This window comes from Macaca fascicularis, chromosome 14, assembly GCF_037993035.2.
Source record: "Macaca fascicularis isolate 582-1 chromosome 14, T2T-MFA8v1.1".
Classification (NCBI taxonomy): Eukaryota; Metazoa; Chordata; class Mammalia; order Primates; family Cercopithecidae; genus Macaca; species Macaca fascicularis.
In genome coordinates this window covers 51,517,196-51,537,500 of record NC_088388.1, presented here as the reverse complement: position 1 = coordinate 51,537,500, position 20,305 = coordinate 51,517,196, and the positions used below count along the sequence as shown (strand labels likewise).

Genomic DNA, 20,305 nt, shown 5'->3' with positions numbered 1-20,305 from the left:
AGAAGGATCCAGTGCAAAAGCACGAGCCTTGAGGTGCCTGGGCATGACAGGTGATGTAGGAGATTTGGCCAAAAGGTGTGTCAGGCAGTAGTGTGAGGTTGCACTGACAGAAGAGGGGTGGAGAGCCTGCCAGTATGACTAAGTCATCAGAGGCACCCCCTTCATTACTATTCTCCTGGCCCTGACTGACACCTCATTTAACTTTCATGCACTGTGATTAACCCACCAGGGAACAAGCTCCACAGGGCAGTCTGGTCTACTGCCCTGTGCCGAGAGCCCAGCACAGTGTCTGACCCAGAAAGGAGCTCGTTAACATGTGTTTTACAGACAAAGAGTCAGGCTCAGAAAGGATAGCACTTTCCCCAAACTTGCACAGCATGTAAGAGACCAAGCCAAGAGCTGAACCCTCGGTCTGCCTATTCCATCACACCGCTCTTCAACTCCTGCTCCATGATGCCACGAAAATAACTAAAAGAGGGTTTTCACGGTCAGAGAAACTTCTGTTACCATGGGAAACCTGGAAGAGAGGACAGCCTCTGTGTGTGTGTGTGTGTGTGTGTGTGTGTGTGTGTGTGTGTGTGTGTGTTCTCAAATTCCTAGAACGGACACCCTTTAGTGTCAGCCGCAACACAAAATTTCTCCTGTGATCTCCCGAGTCTCTCCCCAAACCTCAAATATGTGGGGTACTCGAGAATGAAAAGGGTTAAGCTTTCACAGCTTAGGAGAGCTGTTACTTTGCATTTAAATAGCAGCATTTAAGAAAGCAGCATTCCCAGGATCCTTATTTGATACTAATGTGCTGAGCACCTTAAGGCACACTTACTTCTCCCCCATTCAGGTCACTTGGAGCTTCATTACTTAATAATTTGAAAGCTTTTTATGGAAATCAGTTGATAAAGGGAGATGATGAAGTGAAGTGTTACTACATTTAAGGACCCAGCAAACTAAGCTGCCAGAATCACACCTGGGTCAGACACTTCTAAGTAAAGAAAGAGAAGGAGAAGGAGATCTTGGTGTCTGGATGAATCCTCATTTCTTTTGAAACTGCCGTTACTTTAAAGATACTCCTTGCCTAACAAAGCTTTAACAGTCTTTAAAATTGTCAAGTGAAGAACCCATCAGCTATCTTATGAATTCTACCCCTGCCATGGCGATCTGTCTCTCTGCCCACCTTCCCAGCCGCTGCCTTGGCTCCAAGCCCATCGGGTCTAGACGTCCGCCCTACTCTCCTCCACAGGCAGGGTCAGCCTCACACAATGCCCACCTCAAAAGCCTTCATGACTAACCAGTTGAGAAAACCCTGAGAAACAGGCTTGGATGCGACCTTTCCTTTTCACTTTCCATTTTTCTTACTCTCTCTCTTCCTCTCTCTTTCTTTCTCTTTCTTTCTCTTTCTTTCTTAATTCTTTTCTCTTGCTTTCTCTTTCTCTCTATCTCTTTTTCTTTCTTTCTTCTTTTCTCTTTCTTTCTCTTTCTCTCTTTCTCTCTCTCGCTTTCGTTCGTTCGTTCGTTCATGGTGTTGAGACAGGGTCTCACTCTGTCACCCAGACTAGGGTGCAGTGGCACAATCACAGCTCTATGCAGCCTTGATTTCCTGGGCTCAAGCAATCCTCCCACCTCAGCCTCCTGTGTAGCTGGGACTACAGGTGTGTGCCACCACACCCAGCTAATTTATTTTTTATGTTTCATTTTTATTATTTGTAGAGACGAAGTCTCACTCTGTTGCCCAGGCTGGTCTTGAATTCCTGGACTCAAGCAATCTTCTTGCCTTAGCCTCCCAAAGTGCTGGAATTACAGGCATGAGCCACTGTTCCCAGCTGCCTTTTTTTTTTTTTTTTTTTTTTTTTTTGGAGACACAGTCTCGCTCTGTCACCTAGGCTGGAGTGCAGTGGCACGATCTCAGCTCACTGCAACCTCCACCTCCCAGGTTCAAGCAATTCTCCTGCCTCAGCCTCCCGAGTAGCTGGGGCTACAGGTCCCTGCCACCACGTTTGGCTAATTTTTTGTATTTTTAGTAGAGACAGGGTTTTACCGTGGTAGCCTGGATGGTCTTGATCTCCTGACCTCGTGATCCACCTGCCTCGACCTCCCAAAGTGCTGGGATTACAGGCGTGAGCCACCCTACCTGGCCCCAGCCTCCATTTTTTTAATGGTAATATATTCACATGGTTTGAAAGTCAAAAGATATATAAGGTTACACAGTGATAAGCCTTTTCCTTGCTCTTTGGTTACCCAGTTCCCTTCCCCTGAGACAGCTGATTTTTGTAATGTTCTTATATATCCTTCAAGAGATACTTTATGCAACTAGAAATATATACCCACACAATTTCCTTTATCCTTACCACCCCCTCCACAAAAGTAAATAGATTATACAAATAGATTACTATACAAACTGTACTATAGTTTCCTTTTAACATTTAGTATATCTTAGAGATACTCTCATTTGTAACACGACTTTTTTTAATGGTGAATCCAAAGACTATATAGCAATATGTTAAAAAAAAAAAAGATACAAAAGTATATACGTGTGTGTGTGTGTGTGTTTTGTGCATAAGTTATGATGTCAACTATGACAAAGCAAATGAATATTGCAATTGATGAAAGCTGCCGGGTAAGGATGGTGGGATTATAGGGTCATTCTTTTTGCTTCTCTCTGCCCCGACCCTGTGTGTGTATGCGTGTGTGTGTGCGTGAGTGTGTGTGTGTGGCCAAAACATGGTTATGTTTTTAAATTCTAAAGACCTCATTTCAGTATGTGAGGTATATTTTCATTTTGGTAGAGTTCTTTCCTGGCCCTTTCATGTGCATCAGCATCTGTTTCTTAAAATACTTGAGTTACTTTATTGGGGAAGCTTTCTTCCACCACTCTATTTAAAATTACAGCATAACTCTCTCGCCCTCTCCTGGCCCTCCCCCTCACCCTTCCTGGCTGTATTTTCCCCAGAGAGCCAATCATCACTGGACACACCGTGTAGCTGTTATGTCTGCCTCCTCCTCCGGAATGTAAGCTCCTTGAGGACAAGGATGGGTGTGTCTTCTGTTCAGGGCTCTCTCTCCAGCATGTGGAATAGGCCTGGAATGGACTAGGGGCTCCATCTATCATTGCTGGATGAATGAGTCCTCACCATCAGCCCCAGTAACCCAACCCACATGCTCTCTGGCTCATGCCTGTCACCACTAACCAGAGCACCTGCAGTTAACCAGTAACCGGAGCATCTGCAGCTCTGTCCTCGGCCTCCTTCTTCCCTCCCCACTCTGGCAATGCTGGAAGACCACTCCTCCCTCCCAGGTCTGGATCTCACCTTAGGGTTCCATTCCTGCAACTGCACCCTCCCTCTCTCCTGCAATATGAATTTATCTTCTGTATTGGATTATACACTTGGACATACAAACTTGCCCTCATATTACACATCTTTTAAAAAATAATCACATGTCCTTCCTGCTACTGCCATTTTTCTCAGCTCCACAGCAAACTTCTCAAAAAGTGCTGTCTGGGCTTGCTGGCTCCGCTAGCTCACCCCCATCTTTCCTGAACCTGCTTCCCTTGTATTTTCAGTAGTGGCCAGTGGGGCAGTGGCAGCAGCAGTGAGCACGTGGCAGGGGGGCAGTAGGGCAGCAGTAAACAGGGGCCACAGAGGTAGCAATGGGGGCAGCATGGGGTTTCTGAAGAGGCCCTGGGCAGGTCCTGGTGTCCTCCTATCTCTCTGGCCATTGCACCTTAGTCTGCTTGGCTCTCCCCCATCCTCTCCTCTGCCTCCCTTCACTCCCCGGGAAATCTATTCTGTGGCTTTAACTACCAGTCTCTATGCTGATGACTTGGAGTTTACATCTCTAGCCTGGACTTCTCCATTGAGATCCAGCCTTATATATCTAGCTTCCTACATGACACCTCCTTTTGGAGTCATCCTTGATCCCTTTTTGTTTTACACCTCACATCTAATTCGTCAGTAGATAATGCCCAGCCAACCTGTAAAATATGTCTGCATACCATGCCTTGCCACCCCTCCCATTGCTCTTCCCTGGTCCTATGTCACCAGATACATCAATGGCCTCCTGCCTGGGGTCCCTGCTCTCCACCTTGCCCCATTCCAGTTACTTTCCCATAGCAGCCAGCAGGATCCTTTAAAAATATAAATCAGGCCATACCACTCTTCTGCTCACAAACCCCTCAGCCATGTCCCAGTCCCATCACACTCCGAACAAGAGCCCCTAAACCCTCTGGGAGGGCAGCCAAGGCCAGAGGCTTCCTCTAGTTTATTATTAACTAATTGTTTAATTAATTCATTCATTATTTACCCCTTAAATATTCCCTGCATACCTCTTACAAGCCAGGCTGGTGCTGGCGATATAGAAGGGATGCAATGCGGCCCCTGCTCTAATGCTGGCTTCTGGGACGGGACCTGCCCTGGGATGGCAGTGGGGATGGGAATCACTGTTGAGGAGTGTCCAATACTGTTTCTTTTTCTTTCTTTTCGAGATGGAGTTTTGCTCTTGTCGCCCAGTCTGGAGCGCAATGGCGCAATCTCAGCTCACTGCAACCTCTGCCTCCTGAGTTCAAGCGATTCTCCTGCCTCAGCTTCCCAAGTAGCTGGAATTACAGGTGCCCGCCACCATGCCCAGCTAATTTTTGTACTTTTAGAGATGGGGTTTCACCAGGTTGGCCAGGCTGGTCTCAAACTCCTGACCTCAGGTGATCCATCCACCTTGGCCTGCCAAAGTGCTGGGATTACAGTGTGAGCCAAAACACCCAGCCACCAATGCTGTTTCTTGAAGACTACAGGAGGTGTTCCCATGGGGCAGGGTTAGGGGTGCTGAAAGGGGCACTATCCTTACAGGTTGAAGCACCTCCAGTCAGATATGGCCTGGCTCACGGGCTGGGCTTCCTCGCAGCCCCTTCTGTTTGAAGGCAGATAGCCGCTGCTTGATGTTCTCCTCCTGTTTGGATTTAGCATCACCTACATGATGTTTGAATATCTTCTGTTGTGGCCTCTTTTTCCCTTCTTTGCTCTGGCCTTGGCACTAAGGTTTTTCTGACTGCTGAAGGTCGGGTAGAAGATGGGGAGGCAGGTTACGAAAGAGCAGGTCCTGGAGGCTGGTGGGATGGGAGGCAGGCATGCCCCATCAGCCTCTTCTGCTCCTTTGCTCACTGATTTCACTCAGGGGAGCAGCTGACTTGCATGAGCACTAAAAAGAACATAATAAAAATGCAGAAAATGAGGTTAAACCCAGGATAGTACTTCAGTTACCAAAGGACAAGCTAAATAAATGCCGATGGCCAGTGCCAGCACACAGAAGGTAATAGGGTGATGTGAGTCCTCAGAGCTCCCACCCACCGGAGGCAGCCCTTGGGCGGAGGGGCAGTGGGGCAGGCCCAAAACAGCTCTGATGGGCCCTTCCTCTCTGGCTTCAGAAATGCCAAGCTGCTTCCACAAAACCATCTCAGGGGAAAATTGTTATCTATGGACATTATGCAATTTTCCCATCGGAATTACAAGCTGTGTTTGAAAAGAAATAAAAAGAAATTGAATTTGAAATGCTTCTGTGCAAACGCATCATCTTCTAGTGGATCTGCTAATAGGCTTCAGATACTTTCTCTGGCTCTGAAATAGCTGATCAGACAGCAGCTTGTGATGGCAGCTGCTTCCCAGGGGATGGGGCGTGGAATAAGCACTTATGAACAGCCAGCCAGCCTGCCCACCTGAGCCAGGTTCAGAACCTGTGAGCTCTGACCATGGTTCCCAAAGTGGCCCGTGTATGCTGTCCCTTCCCCTCCTCTACCTGGCAGTGCTGGCACAGTTCTATGCTGGGGCTCTCACTGCTCCTCCAGCGCCTCGAGCTAACACCCAGGTCGATGAGTGTCACTTCACACTACTCTGGCTCCATCCTAGGTCAAGAGAGTGTTCACGGACTGGGGCTCGGAAGACACCAGCCCCTTCCTCATCACAGCCTCTCATTCATCCAAGAAGTATTAGCTGAGTGTGTTCCCAGCATAGATCTAAACACTGATAGTACAGCAGGGAGCAAAACATACAAACACCCTCACCCTCTTGGAGCTTCCATTCTAGCAGGGGGAGATAGACAATAAAAAGTAAATAAGGCAGGACACAGTGGCTCACACCTGTAATCCCAACACTTTGGGAGGCTGAAGCAAGCAGATGGCTTGAGCCCAGGAGTTTGAGACCACCCTGAGCAACAAAGCAAGACCCCATCTCTACAAATAATTTAAAAACTAACTGGGCATGGTGGCAGGCACCTGTAGTCCCAGCTATTTGGTATGCTGAGGGTAGAAGGATGGCTTGAGCCCAGGAGGTCATTCTACAGTGAGCCATGATTATGCCTCTGCACTCCAGCCTAAGCAACAGAGAAAGACCCTGCCTCAAAAAAAAATAATAAGCAAAATGCACAGTCAACTGGATAATGGCAAATGTTATGGAGAAAAGATACTGGGATAAAGGAATAGGGATGCTGAGTCAAAAGGGGAGCAGGGACCTGCCATGGACATCAAAGGCTTCCCTGAGAAGCTGACATTTGAGCAAAGACCTGGAGGAAACAAAGGAGAGAGTGTTCTGGTGTCTGGGAGAACAGCATTCCAGGCACAGGGAAGAGCAAGTGCAAAGTGTGCCTGGCATGTTTAAAGATACATAAGAAGTCCAGGATGCTGAAAGCCAGGTTGGGGAAGAGTAGTAAGAGATGACGCTCAGGAGGACAGGTAGACCATGGAGGGCACGGGGGACCAGAGCAAGGTCCTGTCTGCTGTGAGATGCAAAGCTGCTGGAGGATTTTGGCCAGAGGAATGGCATGATATGACTGCTGCATGAAGAAGAGTCTAGAGGGAGGGAGGGGAGGTAGAGAGACCTGCTAGGAAGCAACCGCACTCATCTAGCTGAGCAATGATAGTGGCTTGGATCAGGATGGAGGCAGGCAGGAGATGGAAAGTGGCTGGATCATGAAGATATTTTGGAAGTGGAATTGACAGGGTGTGCCGATGGATGAGATGCATGGTGGGAGAGAAAGAGGCATCCAGGATGGATGGAAATGGAAGTACGGCATTGCCATGCAATGGGATGGGAAGAATGAAGGAGGCTGGCCTTAGGGAGGGGAAGATCAGGAGTTTGGTTTCAGGCATGTTGCTGAGTTTGAGATGCTACTTAGATATATAGATGAAAATGCTGAGTGGCCGATATGCAAGTCTAGAATCAGAGGCCAGTTTGCAGTAGAAGATTACAGCTTAGGAATCACCAGCACACACACAGTTGGCTTTTTAAGGCAGGGGACTCAATGCAATCACCAAGGGAGTGTGGATAGAAGAGAAGAAGACCAAAGGCTTGAGCCCTGGGGCACTTCAAGCTTTAGAGGAAAGTGAAGAGGAGTCAGCGAAGGAGACTGAGAAGGAACAGCTGATGAAGTGGAAAGAAAATCAGAGGTAGCAAGTCCCAGAGCCGAGGAGAAAGCTTTTCAAGGCAGAGAGAGTGACTAGCTGTGTCAAATACTGCTGAGAGGCCATGAGAGCCGAGAGCTGGGCACTGACTTTGGCTTTGGCACAGAGAGGTCACTGGTGCCTTGAAGGGAGCAGTGAGTCTGCTGTCAGAGGAGAGGTGAGTCTCTGTTGCCTCACCTGAGAAATGGGGACACCTGCCTGCCTTCCTCAGAGGGCAGCAGTGTAGACCGTGGGCAAACTATAACGTGCCACCAAATATGAGCTGTTTTATTTATGACCTGAGAAGCCCAGAGCCTGTAGAAATGAGAGGAGGCAACTGTTGGGCACAATTGGTTTTAAAGATGCTTACAGCCCCGTGATCACCTCATAAAATGGCCCATTTCCTGCTACTCATCACCGGGACACTCACCCAGGCATGAAAAAGTTACCTTCAGAGTTAGAAGCTGTCAGGATGGATATTTTTTGTGCATGGCAACTGGGAAAGGGAAAAAGCAAATAATGGGCCAAATAGTGCTCACCAGGATCCCTATGCAAGGTTCCAGACGCTGCTCTCCCAGAGGGAACCCCAGTGAGCCTGTACCTCAAAGCAAGGGCTCCTTGGAGAAAGCCACCAACCAGGGTCAGCTGTGCTCTGGCTGCAAAATGAGCAACATGGGGGAGGGAGCAGAGAAGGATGGAGAGGAAGGACAGTCAGGGAAAGTGGAAAGAATGTGAGTTTTGGAGTCAGGTACACCTGCGTTGGAATCGTGGTTCCTGTGTGGTCAGCAAGTGACCTGACTTCTCTGAGCCTCAGCTTCCTCACCTGCAGTGGAGAGCATGATAGCTATTTCCAAGGCTTTCTGTAAGAAACAAGCTGTTGAATGGGGGAATGCACACTGTGTGTACAGCTGTGTATCACTGCATTTGCAATTAGTGGCACTGGATTTTCCCCTGTTTAGTAGCAGACAGTTTTTCTTCAGCCCAAGGAGCCCGGCTTCATCAAAACTTGTTCTCAGAACAGCATTAACGTTCAGCATTGTGAACATAGTCTGATAGTCTTCCACGTGTGGCTGTGATACGCAGAACTGAAAGTAGGCTAGGACATGCCCTTAAGAGCAGCAGAAGTAGGAGGGGTGGGCCTGGTTCTCCTGGGCCACAGTGTGTACTTTCAGTCCGCCTCTGCCTGGGTTCACGGTGGCAACGAGTGTGGCCTCTAGAATCAGACTGAGGTCTAAACTCTAGCTCAGTCGGCTGACTGTGAAACTAATTTGGCCGAATTAAATGTGTTTCTGAGGATTAAAAAGTATATACCCACCTTGCAAATGTGTTATAAGGATTAAATCAGATGCTATCTATTAGGCAATTTATAAGGTTAGCAAGATGCTTAGCACATAAAAAATAAATAATTGTTTTATTATTGTCGCTATGTCCACCTGTGTCTATTCCTTTCCCACCATGATCATGGATTGCATCCCATTTCTCTTCCTGGGAGGAGAGATGGTAGGGGCATCAGGGAAGTTGGCCAGGCTGACTCCATACTGAGGTCTGAGCCTCAGTGCTACCAGGGGCAAAGGAATGTTTAGGATGAGGAAATGGCTTGTGGTTCGGGACTGGAAGACAAAGTCAAAAAGTTAGCAAGAAAGGGACAGGGGGAGGTGACAGACTCTGGCCTTCTGCTATGGGCACAGTTGAGATGCTCAGAGCTCTCCCTCATTGGGTGCTGGCTCTGGAGTGCGGGGGAGGGACGGCGTGGGGTAAGACTGGTTCAGACACCAGCCCTGACCCTAGACTCACAGCCTTACTGTCTGTTCTGCTCAGACCACCCTGTTTACCTCCTGGTACTGATGTAATTGCTGCCTCCAGAACAGATCTGTTCCAGATCTGTTTTCATTCCACATGAACCCACTTCCTCCAGACCTGACCTCAGCCCATGGCCTGTTAGGGGATGTGCTGTTCCCATTTGGTACCAGTAACTGTGAGGTACAAGTACAGCTGTTATAGCCCCACAGTATGCTTACAAAAGCAAAATGGAAGATGACTATGAGTGGCCTGTAGTATCTTTGGGTTTTTTCCTATTTTAATTGGCATCATCCTAACGAAGCATGAACTGTGGATGCCCTGAAACACTTTGTTTGAAAAGGGTCCTGTGGGAGCTGAGAGGGGCTCTAAGGATTCTTGAAAGTTCCTGTCTGTGCCTTAGAGACTTGTTAAAATAAGCTTTTCATTTAAGTCTGAAGTGTGGGTTGCTTACTCTGAATTTAAGTCCTTCGTTCTTCAGAATATGAAATGCCCAGGGCCCCAGTGCCCCCATCCAAGCTACATAAGCCTTCCATCATATGCTCCCTGAGACGCAGAGCTTGGCTTTCAATGGAGGGAAGTTCTCCTGAGGCTTTGTGGGTTTGTACCTGCAACTGTGTGCTCCAGTCTCTGTACTCAGGCAGCACAAGTCAATTCTGATACCAACTTGGCCTGAATGTAAGTAAGAATCAGAATGATGAGTAATATTGATGGAGTACCTGCTATGTGCCAGGCACTTCACTGGCACATTACATGAGTTGTCATTTAGTCCCCCTAACAACCCCATGCAGAAGATCCTCTTTTTACCCTATTTCACAGATGAGAAAACTAAGAGAGTCACGAGACTTGCCAAAAAACACAGAGCTTGGCAGGTCACGGTGGCTCACACCTATAGTCCTAGCGCTTTGGGAGGCCGAGGCAGGCAGATCACTTGAGCTCAGGAGTTCAAGACCAACCTGGGCAATGTGGTGAAACTCCATCTCTACAAAAATACAAAAATTAGCCATGGGTGGTGGTGCACACCTGCAGTCCTAGCTACTCAGGAGGCTGAGGTGGGAGGATTGCTTGAGCCCAGGAGCCTGAGCCTGCAGTGAGCTGATATCGTGCCACTGCACTACAACCTGGGTGACAAAATGAGACCCTGTCTCAAAAACAAAACAAAAACACAGAGCTAGTAAATGGTACCATCAGCATATGACCTCAGGTATGATTCAAGAGCTTATGCTTCTCAACTACGCTACTTTCCTGCCTGCTGGATTCATAAGCATTAAAAATGATGAAGAGTATCTTGTGTGCCCTAAATTGAGAACATGGGCACATACACATCCTTGCTGGGAGTAGAAATTAGTACAGACATTTGGACGGCAATTTGGTAGGGCCGACTACAATTTTAAATTTGCTTCATGTTTTGATCACTCCTTTGACTCAATGACACAGGAATCCTTGGATGTATGAGCAAATAAATATGTACATGAGTCTTCATCACAGCATCATTTGTGAAAACAACTAAATATTTACTAATGGTGCCAGTGGAATAAGTTAGAGAATATCCCCTGCTACATAACTGTCTGCATACATCAAAGAGAATGGTGTGACTTTGCTTTTTCAACAATCTACTGAGCAGCCGTGGGCATGGAGATATGGCCATAAATGAGGAAGATTCTCTCTGATCCTGTAGAAGTTAAGTTCTACCAGATAACTTGCTGCTTCAACAAAAATATGTAGCTTTTTAAATAAGTGTGGTAGAATGCTCCTGCTTTCTATTTCATTTAACTCAAATGATCGCCAAAAAAGAGAACAATAAGCTGTTGACCATGCAGATGTTGTGTAACCACTAGATGAAAAGATTCACAGCAGGAAGCTGTCATGCCCACACACATGGACCCACCATCCTTGGAGCCTCCATAGATCTAAATGGAGTTTCATCACCATAAATAAATGGTAATGTAGGGTCCCAACTGTATTTGTGGAGTTGTACATTTGATCTTGGCCAAAAGGCCAAGAAGCAATAGTGTGTGTGTGTGTGTGTGTGTGTGTGTGTGTGTGTGTGTGTGTGTGTGTGTGTGTGTGTGTAGAGTTATATACTACAAAAGCAAAATCACTATGTTAGCTGGGACCTGTAAACTAAAATTTAACTGTAAAGCGAGGTGAATCTGCAGGGCCAGCTAACTTGGCAGCCACCTTCACTCCACCCACATTGATTTTATTTTCTAGTGAAATATTTCTTCAAGAGCAAAGGGATTGTCATCAGACAGTATCTCCGATTCCCTTTTTATAAGTCTTGACCCGGCTTGCCATAATTTGAAGATATCTAACACTTTAAAAATCAAAAAAGAGAGATAAGATACATAGTATATATAGTATATAGTATATACTGATGGAGAGTTTCCTGTGATATGACATTAAGGAAATATTTTAAAGTCATGGTACAGAACAAGATATTCAGTATGACACAAATTTGGCGGGAAAGCTAAATATAATGCATGCACACACACACACATCCTTACATGTGCATCGTAGAAGATTTGGAAAGATAACACACCACGCTGTAATATTCTGGAAAGGGAGAAGGAGACAGAAGGCAGGGTCGCTGTTGAAGTAGACTGTGTTCAACATTTACGTCGTGAGTTTCTGTGATGCTAAAGTTTTCCACAATGTGTGTATTATTCTGGAATTAAAAATCAAAGAAAAAAAGTAGAGCAGAACTAGATGATGAGGACCACGTAAGCAAAACTCAGGAAGTAAGAAATTGTCATGGAAATTACCAGGAGCCTTTGAAGGGTTTTGGCAGGAGACAGATATGGTCAGATTTGCAGCAAGTAGAGGATGAACTGGGGGAAGCAAGAAGATACTGGAGACAGTGTGGCCAGAGGGGAGACTGTGGAAGGAGGTGAACACTGGAGGCCTCAACCTGACCGGTGTCAGGGGTGAAGGGAGCTGGTGGTGTTTGGCGTGCCTGAGCTGTGCCTTCAACCCAGGCCGGGCTGCTGGAGGAGGAGCAGGACTCTGAGGTCAGAGGAAGGGCTCAGCCATGAGGCATATGAGATGACTGGAGGAAAACCAGGTCTGGGGAGATACAGAGCTGGCACTCAGGAGACAGATAAGTTGTGTTCTATATGTGACTTCAGGATAAACAACTTCTCGGTCATTCAACAGGTATTTCTTAGGAGGGAAGAAGGGATACACTGTAAACAAATAAATATATTTTGCATGAGAAACGTAACTGCTCTGTTGGGAAATGCTTTGCCTGCAGACGTATGAATGTTGGGGTGTCTGTGCATCCGAAGATATTTTTCATCTAATGCAAAGAGGGCACCCCAGGGAGCCTGAGCCTAGGTGGAGGCTGCAAGCTTCCTGGGTGGCTCACCGCTGCTGGCCTGTCTTTGTGGGCCCTTCTCCTCGCCCAGGACTGTCTGTAGGAGCCCAGACCACACTGGGTCTGGCTAAGCCGACTTCCTCTGCACCACCACCACCCAACAGCCCCTTTCCTGCATGGTAAATGGGAAGCGCTGGACCAGAAAGCATTTTATAACCTCTGGGCCTGAGCCTCAGAGACGGCACTGTCCTCCTTCCTTCCAGTCTCCATGGGGCTGTGGGATTTTCTGAGCAAGGTACCCAACCAGGGAGAAGGTCACAATGCATCCTAACTATATTCTAGGCACCTGCTGCCAGGCACGACTCTAAGGACTATAGCCTTGTCGCCATGAGCCAGCCAAGCAAGTCTCTTCCCCTGGAACTCAGGGATCTGTTCAGTTGGCAACAAAGCCCTTCCTTCCCCAGCTGGTGACATTCTGGAGTTTTCTACACACAATGGACTATTGTGTCTGAGCACTGCTGGGCCCGGGCCAGGGTAAGGGGTAATACAGGGCCAGCTGACTCTACTCTGGGGAAAGCTCCCCACCAAAGCTGAACTTCGGCCTGTGGAGGCCTCCAGCCTTGCAAAGATCATGGCACCCCTCACCCGCAGTGGGTAATTGAAAACAAAATCCCAACCAAACCTCAAAGTTAAGCAAGATCAACAAAGTTCTGATTTTTGCCCTATGATGACCATTCAATGCTTTCCTTCAAAATGTTAATTATCAAATTATTCCTCAAAAAATTACTTCGAGTTTCCCAGTTATCCCTAAAATAACTTTATCATGCTTTATTCATCATCCAAAGCAAAACAGAGCCAGAGAACCTGAGGAGCACCACGGGTGTGGGGCCTCAGCTTTGTGCTGGCCTCCTCGTCCAAGGGAGTCTGATCCAGCCATGGGTCTCACCAGCAGGACAGGCCTTGGGGGGACAGTCCTCGGGGCCAGGTGTTAGCCACATTGCAGCTTCTGCTGACCCAGCTGGCCTGGAGCAGGCCCCACTCAGTGTCTGGACACAGAGCATGGCTCTGCCCTCTGGAATGGACATGACATGGGAGTCTGGCCAACCACAGCAGAATCCAGGCCAGATCTCTGCTCTAGTGGGGAAGGGATGGGCTGAGCTGGAAACCAAAGGTGTGACTCAGTGGCCCTTCAGTGTCCAGGACATACCTAGACACTCAGTCCCCTCTCCTGGTATCACTGAGACCCCAGGATTCCCCCATCCCAGAGAAAGGTGGCTCTAAACCCAGGCAGGAAGAGTTCCAACAGCAGGTGAGGGAGTGGGGTGAACGGTGTCACCAGCTCAAAGCCCTGTTGTTCCCATGAGCCCTGCTCTGTTCACTAAATATTTGTGGTCCTTTTTTGCAGAGTGATGAGGTCCTCACCGTCATCAAAGCCAAAGCCCAGTGGCCAGCCTGGCAGCCTCTCAACGTGTAAGTAACACAAGTCCCTCGCCTGGCCTGTCTTATCCTAGCCCCTTCTCAAGGCCACCTACCTAATGGCCACCACATACCAGCTATGCTGTTAAAATTAGCAATACTTCTCCGTTAACAAGCAGGCAAGATGCTTTCTAGGTGCAGAGCATCACACCTGCCCTATCTTCTCAAGGATGCAGGCTCAGGCTCTGTTTTCCCCCAATGGCCTTGATGCCACAGTGGACCCAACTCAGATGTGAGGATTAACTGTTCCGTGTTCACCAATGTTCTCAGCCACAACAGACCGAACATGCCCTCACCCTCAGAGCATACAGGTTATACTCACGCTTAGCCAGTCTGACGTGTGGAAAGTCAGATTTACCCTGGCTTCCATTCTCAGTCCCATTTCTTTTCTGTCTCCTCTGTCCCATAGAGATTTTATCTGCCCTTGAGTCAGGTGACTAGGCGTATGCTGACAGTCTCCAAAACGACCTCCTGCCAAATGGATGGATAGATAGATACAGTGGTATATCCGTCAGGTTTTTGGACACCTCTCCATGAATGGTCCACCTGGACCTTAAACTCATCATGTCCCAAATGGGTCCCATCACCTTCAACAAACCTGCTGTTCTCCATGTGGAGAAATATTGAAAGTACAGTGAGTCTCAAAGCCCTGTGGATTCTGCCTTCTGAGCAGCTCACAAATCAGTCCTTACTTGGCTGTTCTCCTCCCATTCCTTCCAGCCATCACCCTTTCTCACCTGCACCACGTCACCTCTTTCCTTTGCTGTAGTCTCCCTCAGTCCAATTCCTCATCCACAGTTACTAGAGCGATCTTTTAAGAATCCAAATCTTGGCCGGGCGCAGTGGCTCACGCTGTAATCCCAGCATTTTAGGAAGCCAAGGCGGGCGGATCTCGAGGTCAGGAGATTGAGACCATCCTGGCCAACATGGTGAAACCCCATCTCTACTAAAAATATAAAAATTAGCTGGGTATGGTGGCGCATGTCTGTAATCCCAGCTACTCGGGAGGCTGAGGCAGGAGAATCACTTGAACCAGGGAATCGGAGGTTGCAGCGAACCAAGATTGCACCACTGCACTCCAGCCTGGTGACAGCGTGAGAATTTGTCTCAAAAAAAAAAAAAAAAAAATCCAAATCCTCCGGCCAGCCTGGGTAACATGGCAAAACCCTGCTTCTACTAAAAATATAAAAAACTAGCTGGGCATGGTGGCACATGCCCTATAGTCCCACCTACTCAGGAGGCTGAAGTAGGAGCATCACCTGGGCCCAGGGAGTCAAGCAGCAGGGAGCCGTGATCGCGCCACTGTACTCCAGCCTAGGTGATGGGAGTAAGACTGTGTCTCAACAACAACAAAAAATTATCCAAATCTGTTGTGTCCTCTCCTTCTTCATCCCTCTGTGACCTCGCTTAGTGTCAAGATCAAGTCCACACTCCTTAGTTTAGTGTGCACAGGTGGGCGAAACACACGTCAGGGTTCATCTTCTGGCCTCCCCATACTGCACCTCATGCAGGCCACCCTGAATCCTGGGCAGATCCTTGAACAAGACTTGATTCTGCTTATCCTTTAAAGATGCAAGGCCTGGAGGAGAAGAAGCTCCTGACTGACCCCAAGAAGATGGTTTATGAAGAAGCTTTGGCCAGCCCCGCTAGGGAGTAGTCTACATCCATTAACACCGATATTGAAGACAGCAACAACATGAGCAATGTGGGAGACACTGCTCAGTGGGAGAAAAGGCAAAATCCACAGGAGAGGAAGGGAGGAAAGTGCTGGACATTCAAAAGGAAGATGCCCCAGGATAGGGCAGCGGGGGTGAGGGAGGAGGAGTGCTCATAGCTGACTGGCTGGGAACACAGAAACTATGGTGAGGCACCTGAAACCTGCACATTTAACCATTCGGCAAACTAATGGCCCATCCCCTACTGTGCGCCAGCCCTGCACACGCAGTCCTAGCTCTCTGGAACACTCAGCCCGAGGGGAGACAGACAACAGACAAAGTTGTGCCACTCCAGGTCTTCCCTTTGCACAAGTCCAGGCAGCACCATATAACCTGAATATATAAAATATAACGTCATCATGGCAGCCTTGTAAACTCCAAGGGGATAAATGTTAGAGTGAGGAGTGGCTCTGGAGCCCCAGAGCAGGGGCAGATCCCCCTCCTGCTGTGTGCAGGAGGGACATGGGGCTACGCCTGAAAGGTGTTCCTTGCGCTGGTCAGGACTGGCCCAGGTTTGGGTGGAGCTGAGGCTCTGAGTGGAGGCCTGAGGAGGGAAAAAGAGACCAACACTCAGACAGCTGGCCCAGGGCAGCCCAGCTGGCTGCATGGAGGCCTTTTCTAGCCTGCTGTGAGCTCTAAGCCTTGCTCTGGATCCTCCCTAAGGAAGCTCACACCAGGGCAGGAAAAAACCCACCCAGCCCAGGAAATGCCTTGCCCTCCAAGAGAAGCAACACGAGGGAGGGCCTGCCCAAGGCGCTCTCCTGGCAGATGCACCTTTGCCCATCTCATACCTGTCCTACCAAAAAACAACGATGTGAATTCACAAAAGCCCTCAGTGCCCTTTGCATAATTAATGTGAGTTACCAGTCGGGTCACCCTGAATATCCTTACTATGCTGTCTCCTCAGATTCTCCCAGTTCCTCGGCTCCCAGAACCTGTGTGTAAAGAACCCCTCACTTCTGGTCCTCTAAGTGGGGAGGGGATCAAAGGAAGGTAGGGGTGGGGAGAGTTTGTGGGTACCAATTTTTGTACCGTTAAGGAATCTTTCTGCCGGTTTTCTCTTGAGGAGCCTGGGCTTAGGAAGATGTAAACTACAAATCAAAGCACATTCAGGAAAGAGATAGGAAGGGAGGGAGAGAGGAAAGAGAGAGCAGTCCTTTTACTTTCAGCATCTCCTTGGGTCCAAGTAGGCACTGACCTTTATTATCCCTTTTAATCCTAATAACCATGAGGTAGGTATTGCAATGTCCATTTTACCAATGACCAAACTACTGAGACTCAGAGGTCATATGACAGCAAGGGTGGATATAGAATGCCAACAGTACCCGGCTGATTCTAATGCCTGTGCTTTTCACTATAACAAGATCCTTCCAATTAAGTAATAATTCATTCATATTCCTATGTTTAAATTAATGAAGACATATATACCTGCTAATGAGCCTTCTGATTGGCATGAAATTAACAATGTGACCACACCGAATGGTCTCACACCTACCCCAAAACAAACAAAATCTGACTTTCACTTACCCTGTATCCTATCAAGGAAGATTGAAACATCCTTGATAGGAGAGTCCCCCAAAAAAAGTCCTGTGAAAGGTGCTTAGGGACACTGTGGTAAGCACAGCACAGTTCCTTATGGAGATTACAATTCAGTGGGGAGAGATATTTACTAAATGATCACACAAATAAATGTGACACGTCTATGAAGGAAAGACATAAAGTGCCATGAGAGTGCCTGGGGGTTAGAGATAGCTCCCCACTAAAAAGGCAATGAAGCTAAGATCTAAGGAAGCAGTAGGCGTTAACTAAGCAAAGAAGAAAAGGGGAGAACATTCTAGAAAATCTGGAGAGACCATCATGTGCAAAGGCCCTGTATGAGGAGGAAGTAGAGTATGTCTAAGGCACTGAAAGGCTTTGGTCTAACTAGATCCAGAAATCAAAGATGAGTTTGGTGTGAGGCCATGCCATGTAACATTTGAAATTTTTTATTTGAATTTTTGCATTAAAAGTAATGAGTAAGACCAGGGGCAGTGGCTCACACCTGTAATCTTAACACTTTGGGAGGTGGAGGCAGGAGGCTAACTCGAGCCCAGGAGTTTGAGAACAGCCTGGGCAACAAAGCAAGACCCCCATCCATAAAAAGTTTAAAAAATTTGCCAGGCATAGTGGCATGTGCCTGTGGTCTCAGCTACCTGGGAGGCTGAGGCAGGAGGATCACTTTAGCCGAGGAGGTTGAGGCTGCAATGAGCCATGCACTCCAGTCTGGGTGACAAGAGCGAGACCCTCTCTCAAATAATAATAATGGTAAATCATTGAAGGGTTTTAAGCACAAGGACGACATGATCATATTTGCACTAAAAAATAAAAAGCAATAGCAACACTGGCGCCTGTGTGAAAGGGTAGATGTGGCGAGCCCAGTGAGGGGGGCTACTACAGAAAACCAGAGAGAATTAACTGTGACTTCACTAGGATGGTGGTGGTGGCGGAAAAGGAGAGAGGTACAGAGATGTGCGAGACGCATAGGAGGTAAAATCGACGGGCTGTGGCAATAGGTGGAATAAGGAGGCGGAGAAAGAGCAGTCAAGATGTTTCCCATGTGTCTGGCTGGCATAACAAAGGAGTTGGTGAAGCCACTTATAAGGCTGAAAACGTTAGATGAAGTTCGGTGGGAAAGATCATGGGATCAGTTCTAAATGTATGTTGTTAAGATGTATTCAAGATTTCCAATTAGAGGTGTTAAGTATACGGTTGCCTAGATAGCTCTGGAACTCACGGCAAGAATTCTGCACTGAGATCTAAAATTGGGAGTCCTCAAGGAATGGGAGACAATCAATGCCAAGGGCATAAGAATAGGAATCAAGGGCTTAGGACTGAGTTCCAAAGATCTCTACTATTGAACGTTGAGGAATCTTGCCTGCAAAGGACGCAGCAAAGGAGCAGCAAAGAAATCGATAAGGAAGCTTGGTATGGAGAAATCCAGGGGAAAGAAGAAAGTGTTTGAGGCGGGTGGTCGACTGTGCCCAGTGCAGCCGAGAAAACAAGAAAGATCAGGGCTGCAGGAAGCCCTTTGGGTTTATCGACAGGAAGGTCATCAGTGACTTTTGGAGAATCCTTTCTGCTGAGTGATGAGGGGGAAAAACAGCCCAGAGCGGGTGAACTGTGAACAGAGCATGAGGTTACGGAGTCAGCAAGTACAGACGACCCTTCTGTGAAGTTTGCTATGAAAGAAGAGAACCTGGCTCCAAGGGGATGAAAGAGTCAAAGAGCATTTTATTTTTCTTTTTTAAGATGGGAGAGACTTTCTGAAAAACTGAAATGAATATTTTGGGACAGCTTCCCACATTTCACCTACCCCTCAGACTTCCTGAGGCCCCAGTAGAACAAAATTAATTGATGGCAAACACTTAGACCTCCCAAACACCTAAAACCTCTGCACTCAATGCTACCGGCTTGTTAAGGGAAAGGAATTTTCCTTTGATTTTCCCATACCCCAGTCCCCCCTTTCCTCTTCCAAATCTCATTAGGAAGTCAAATTAGGAAGCCTACATGCAGCCAAGTTTTGTTTTGCAGAAACAGCCCTGCCCCTCTTTGCTGAGCCTGCCTGATTGAGGTTAATGGGATTCCAGCCTCCCTCGGCCCAGTGGAAAGCCAGGGTGACCTACTTTGCAAGGTCCTGCCCGTTGAAACTGACTTGTTTTTCAATGATCTGCATCTTTATCCCCAGAACACTTCATCCCCAGGACCACTTCTCAAAGGACAGCCATGAATGAGCAAACTAGCTGCTGACTTGTTTAGCTCAATAAATCAAGCTGTGGCTCCGACAGCCCAGGGTGCAGGTAGAGACGGGAAAGGCAAACTCTGAACAAAACCCACATCCTTCCCTAGTTCCTCTGGCGCCTAAGTAGAAAATGCCCAGATTTCCTACAAATCAATTCTGAATGTCCATCATTCGGTTCCTGCAATTGCATCTTGAATACTAAGAATCACTGGAACTTTTACAAATAACTTTTCTTTCCTTTCTTATAATGAATCCTGCAAACCACTGTCATCACCTTAAATTATTTCCAGGCACTCTGCCAGATTAACATTGATTAGACAAAGGTCGTGTCTGTGAGGCCAGTGGAGTAGAGACATGGTCGCCTTCTCCAGAAATCCAAAGCCACCTTCCCCGGGGAGGCCAGAGACAGCTTTCTCTTAAATCAGGGCTGGAAGATCAGGGCTCTCCCTGCCTCCTGCAACAGCTGCACAGGTCCATCGATGTCCTCGGGATGCTAAGGGAAGATGGGCCTTGGACAGAGGAGCAGGTGGTAGATCTAAGCGTCCAGATGGACCTGGAGTCCTAGATGCCTCCTGGTTATAAACACAGCGTTTTCCAACGCTACAGGAACCTCCCTCAAACCTTTCTCCACACACACCCCTGCAGGACTTCAGCCTAGAGAATGACTTGGGCGCCCTCTCGTGGCCAGATTGAGTTTTTGCAACTCTGAAAATTCAGATTTTTGAAAACACAGGTTGAGAGACAGAACACAGCATGAGTGGTTTAGGAAACCCTCCTGAGTCTCATTGGTGTGGATCTGTAATTTA

General features: G+C 47.7%; 1 protein-coding gene across 1 annotated transcript in view; it reads left to right on the top strand.

Annotated features, from left to right (window-relative positions):
- The window catches only part of SPON1 (spondin 1), a 296,524-nt gene that overhangs the window by 258,216 nt on the left and 18,003 nt on the right, over window positions 1-20,305 (top strand). The window contains exon 7 of the mRNA XM_005578559.4: window positions 13,936-14,000. Coding sequence (XP_005578616.2) covers window positions 13,936-14,000 — 65 coding nt within the window. The remainder of the gene's footprint in view (window positions 1-13,935; window positions 14,001-20,305) is intronic.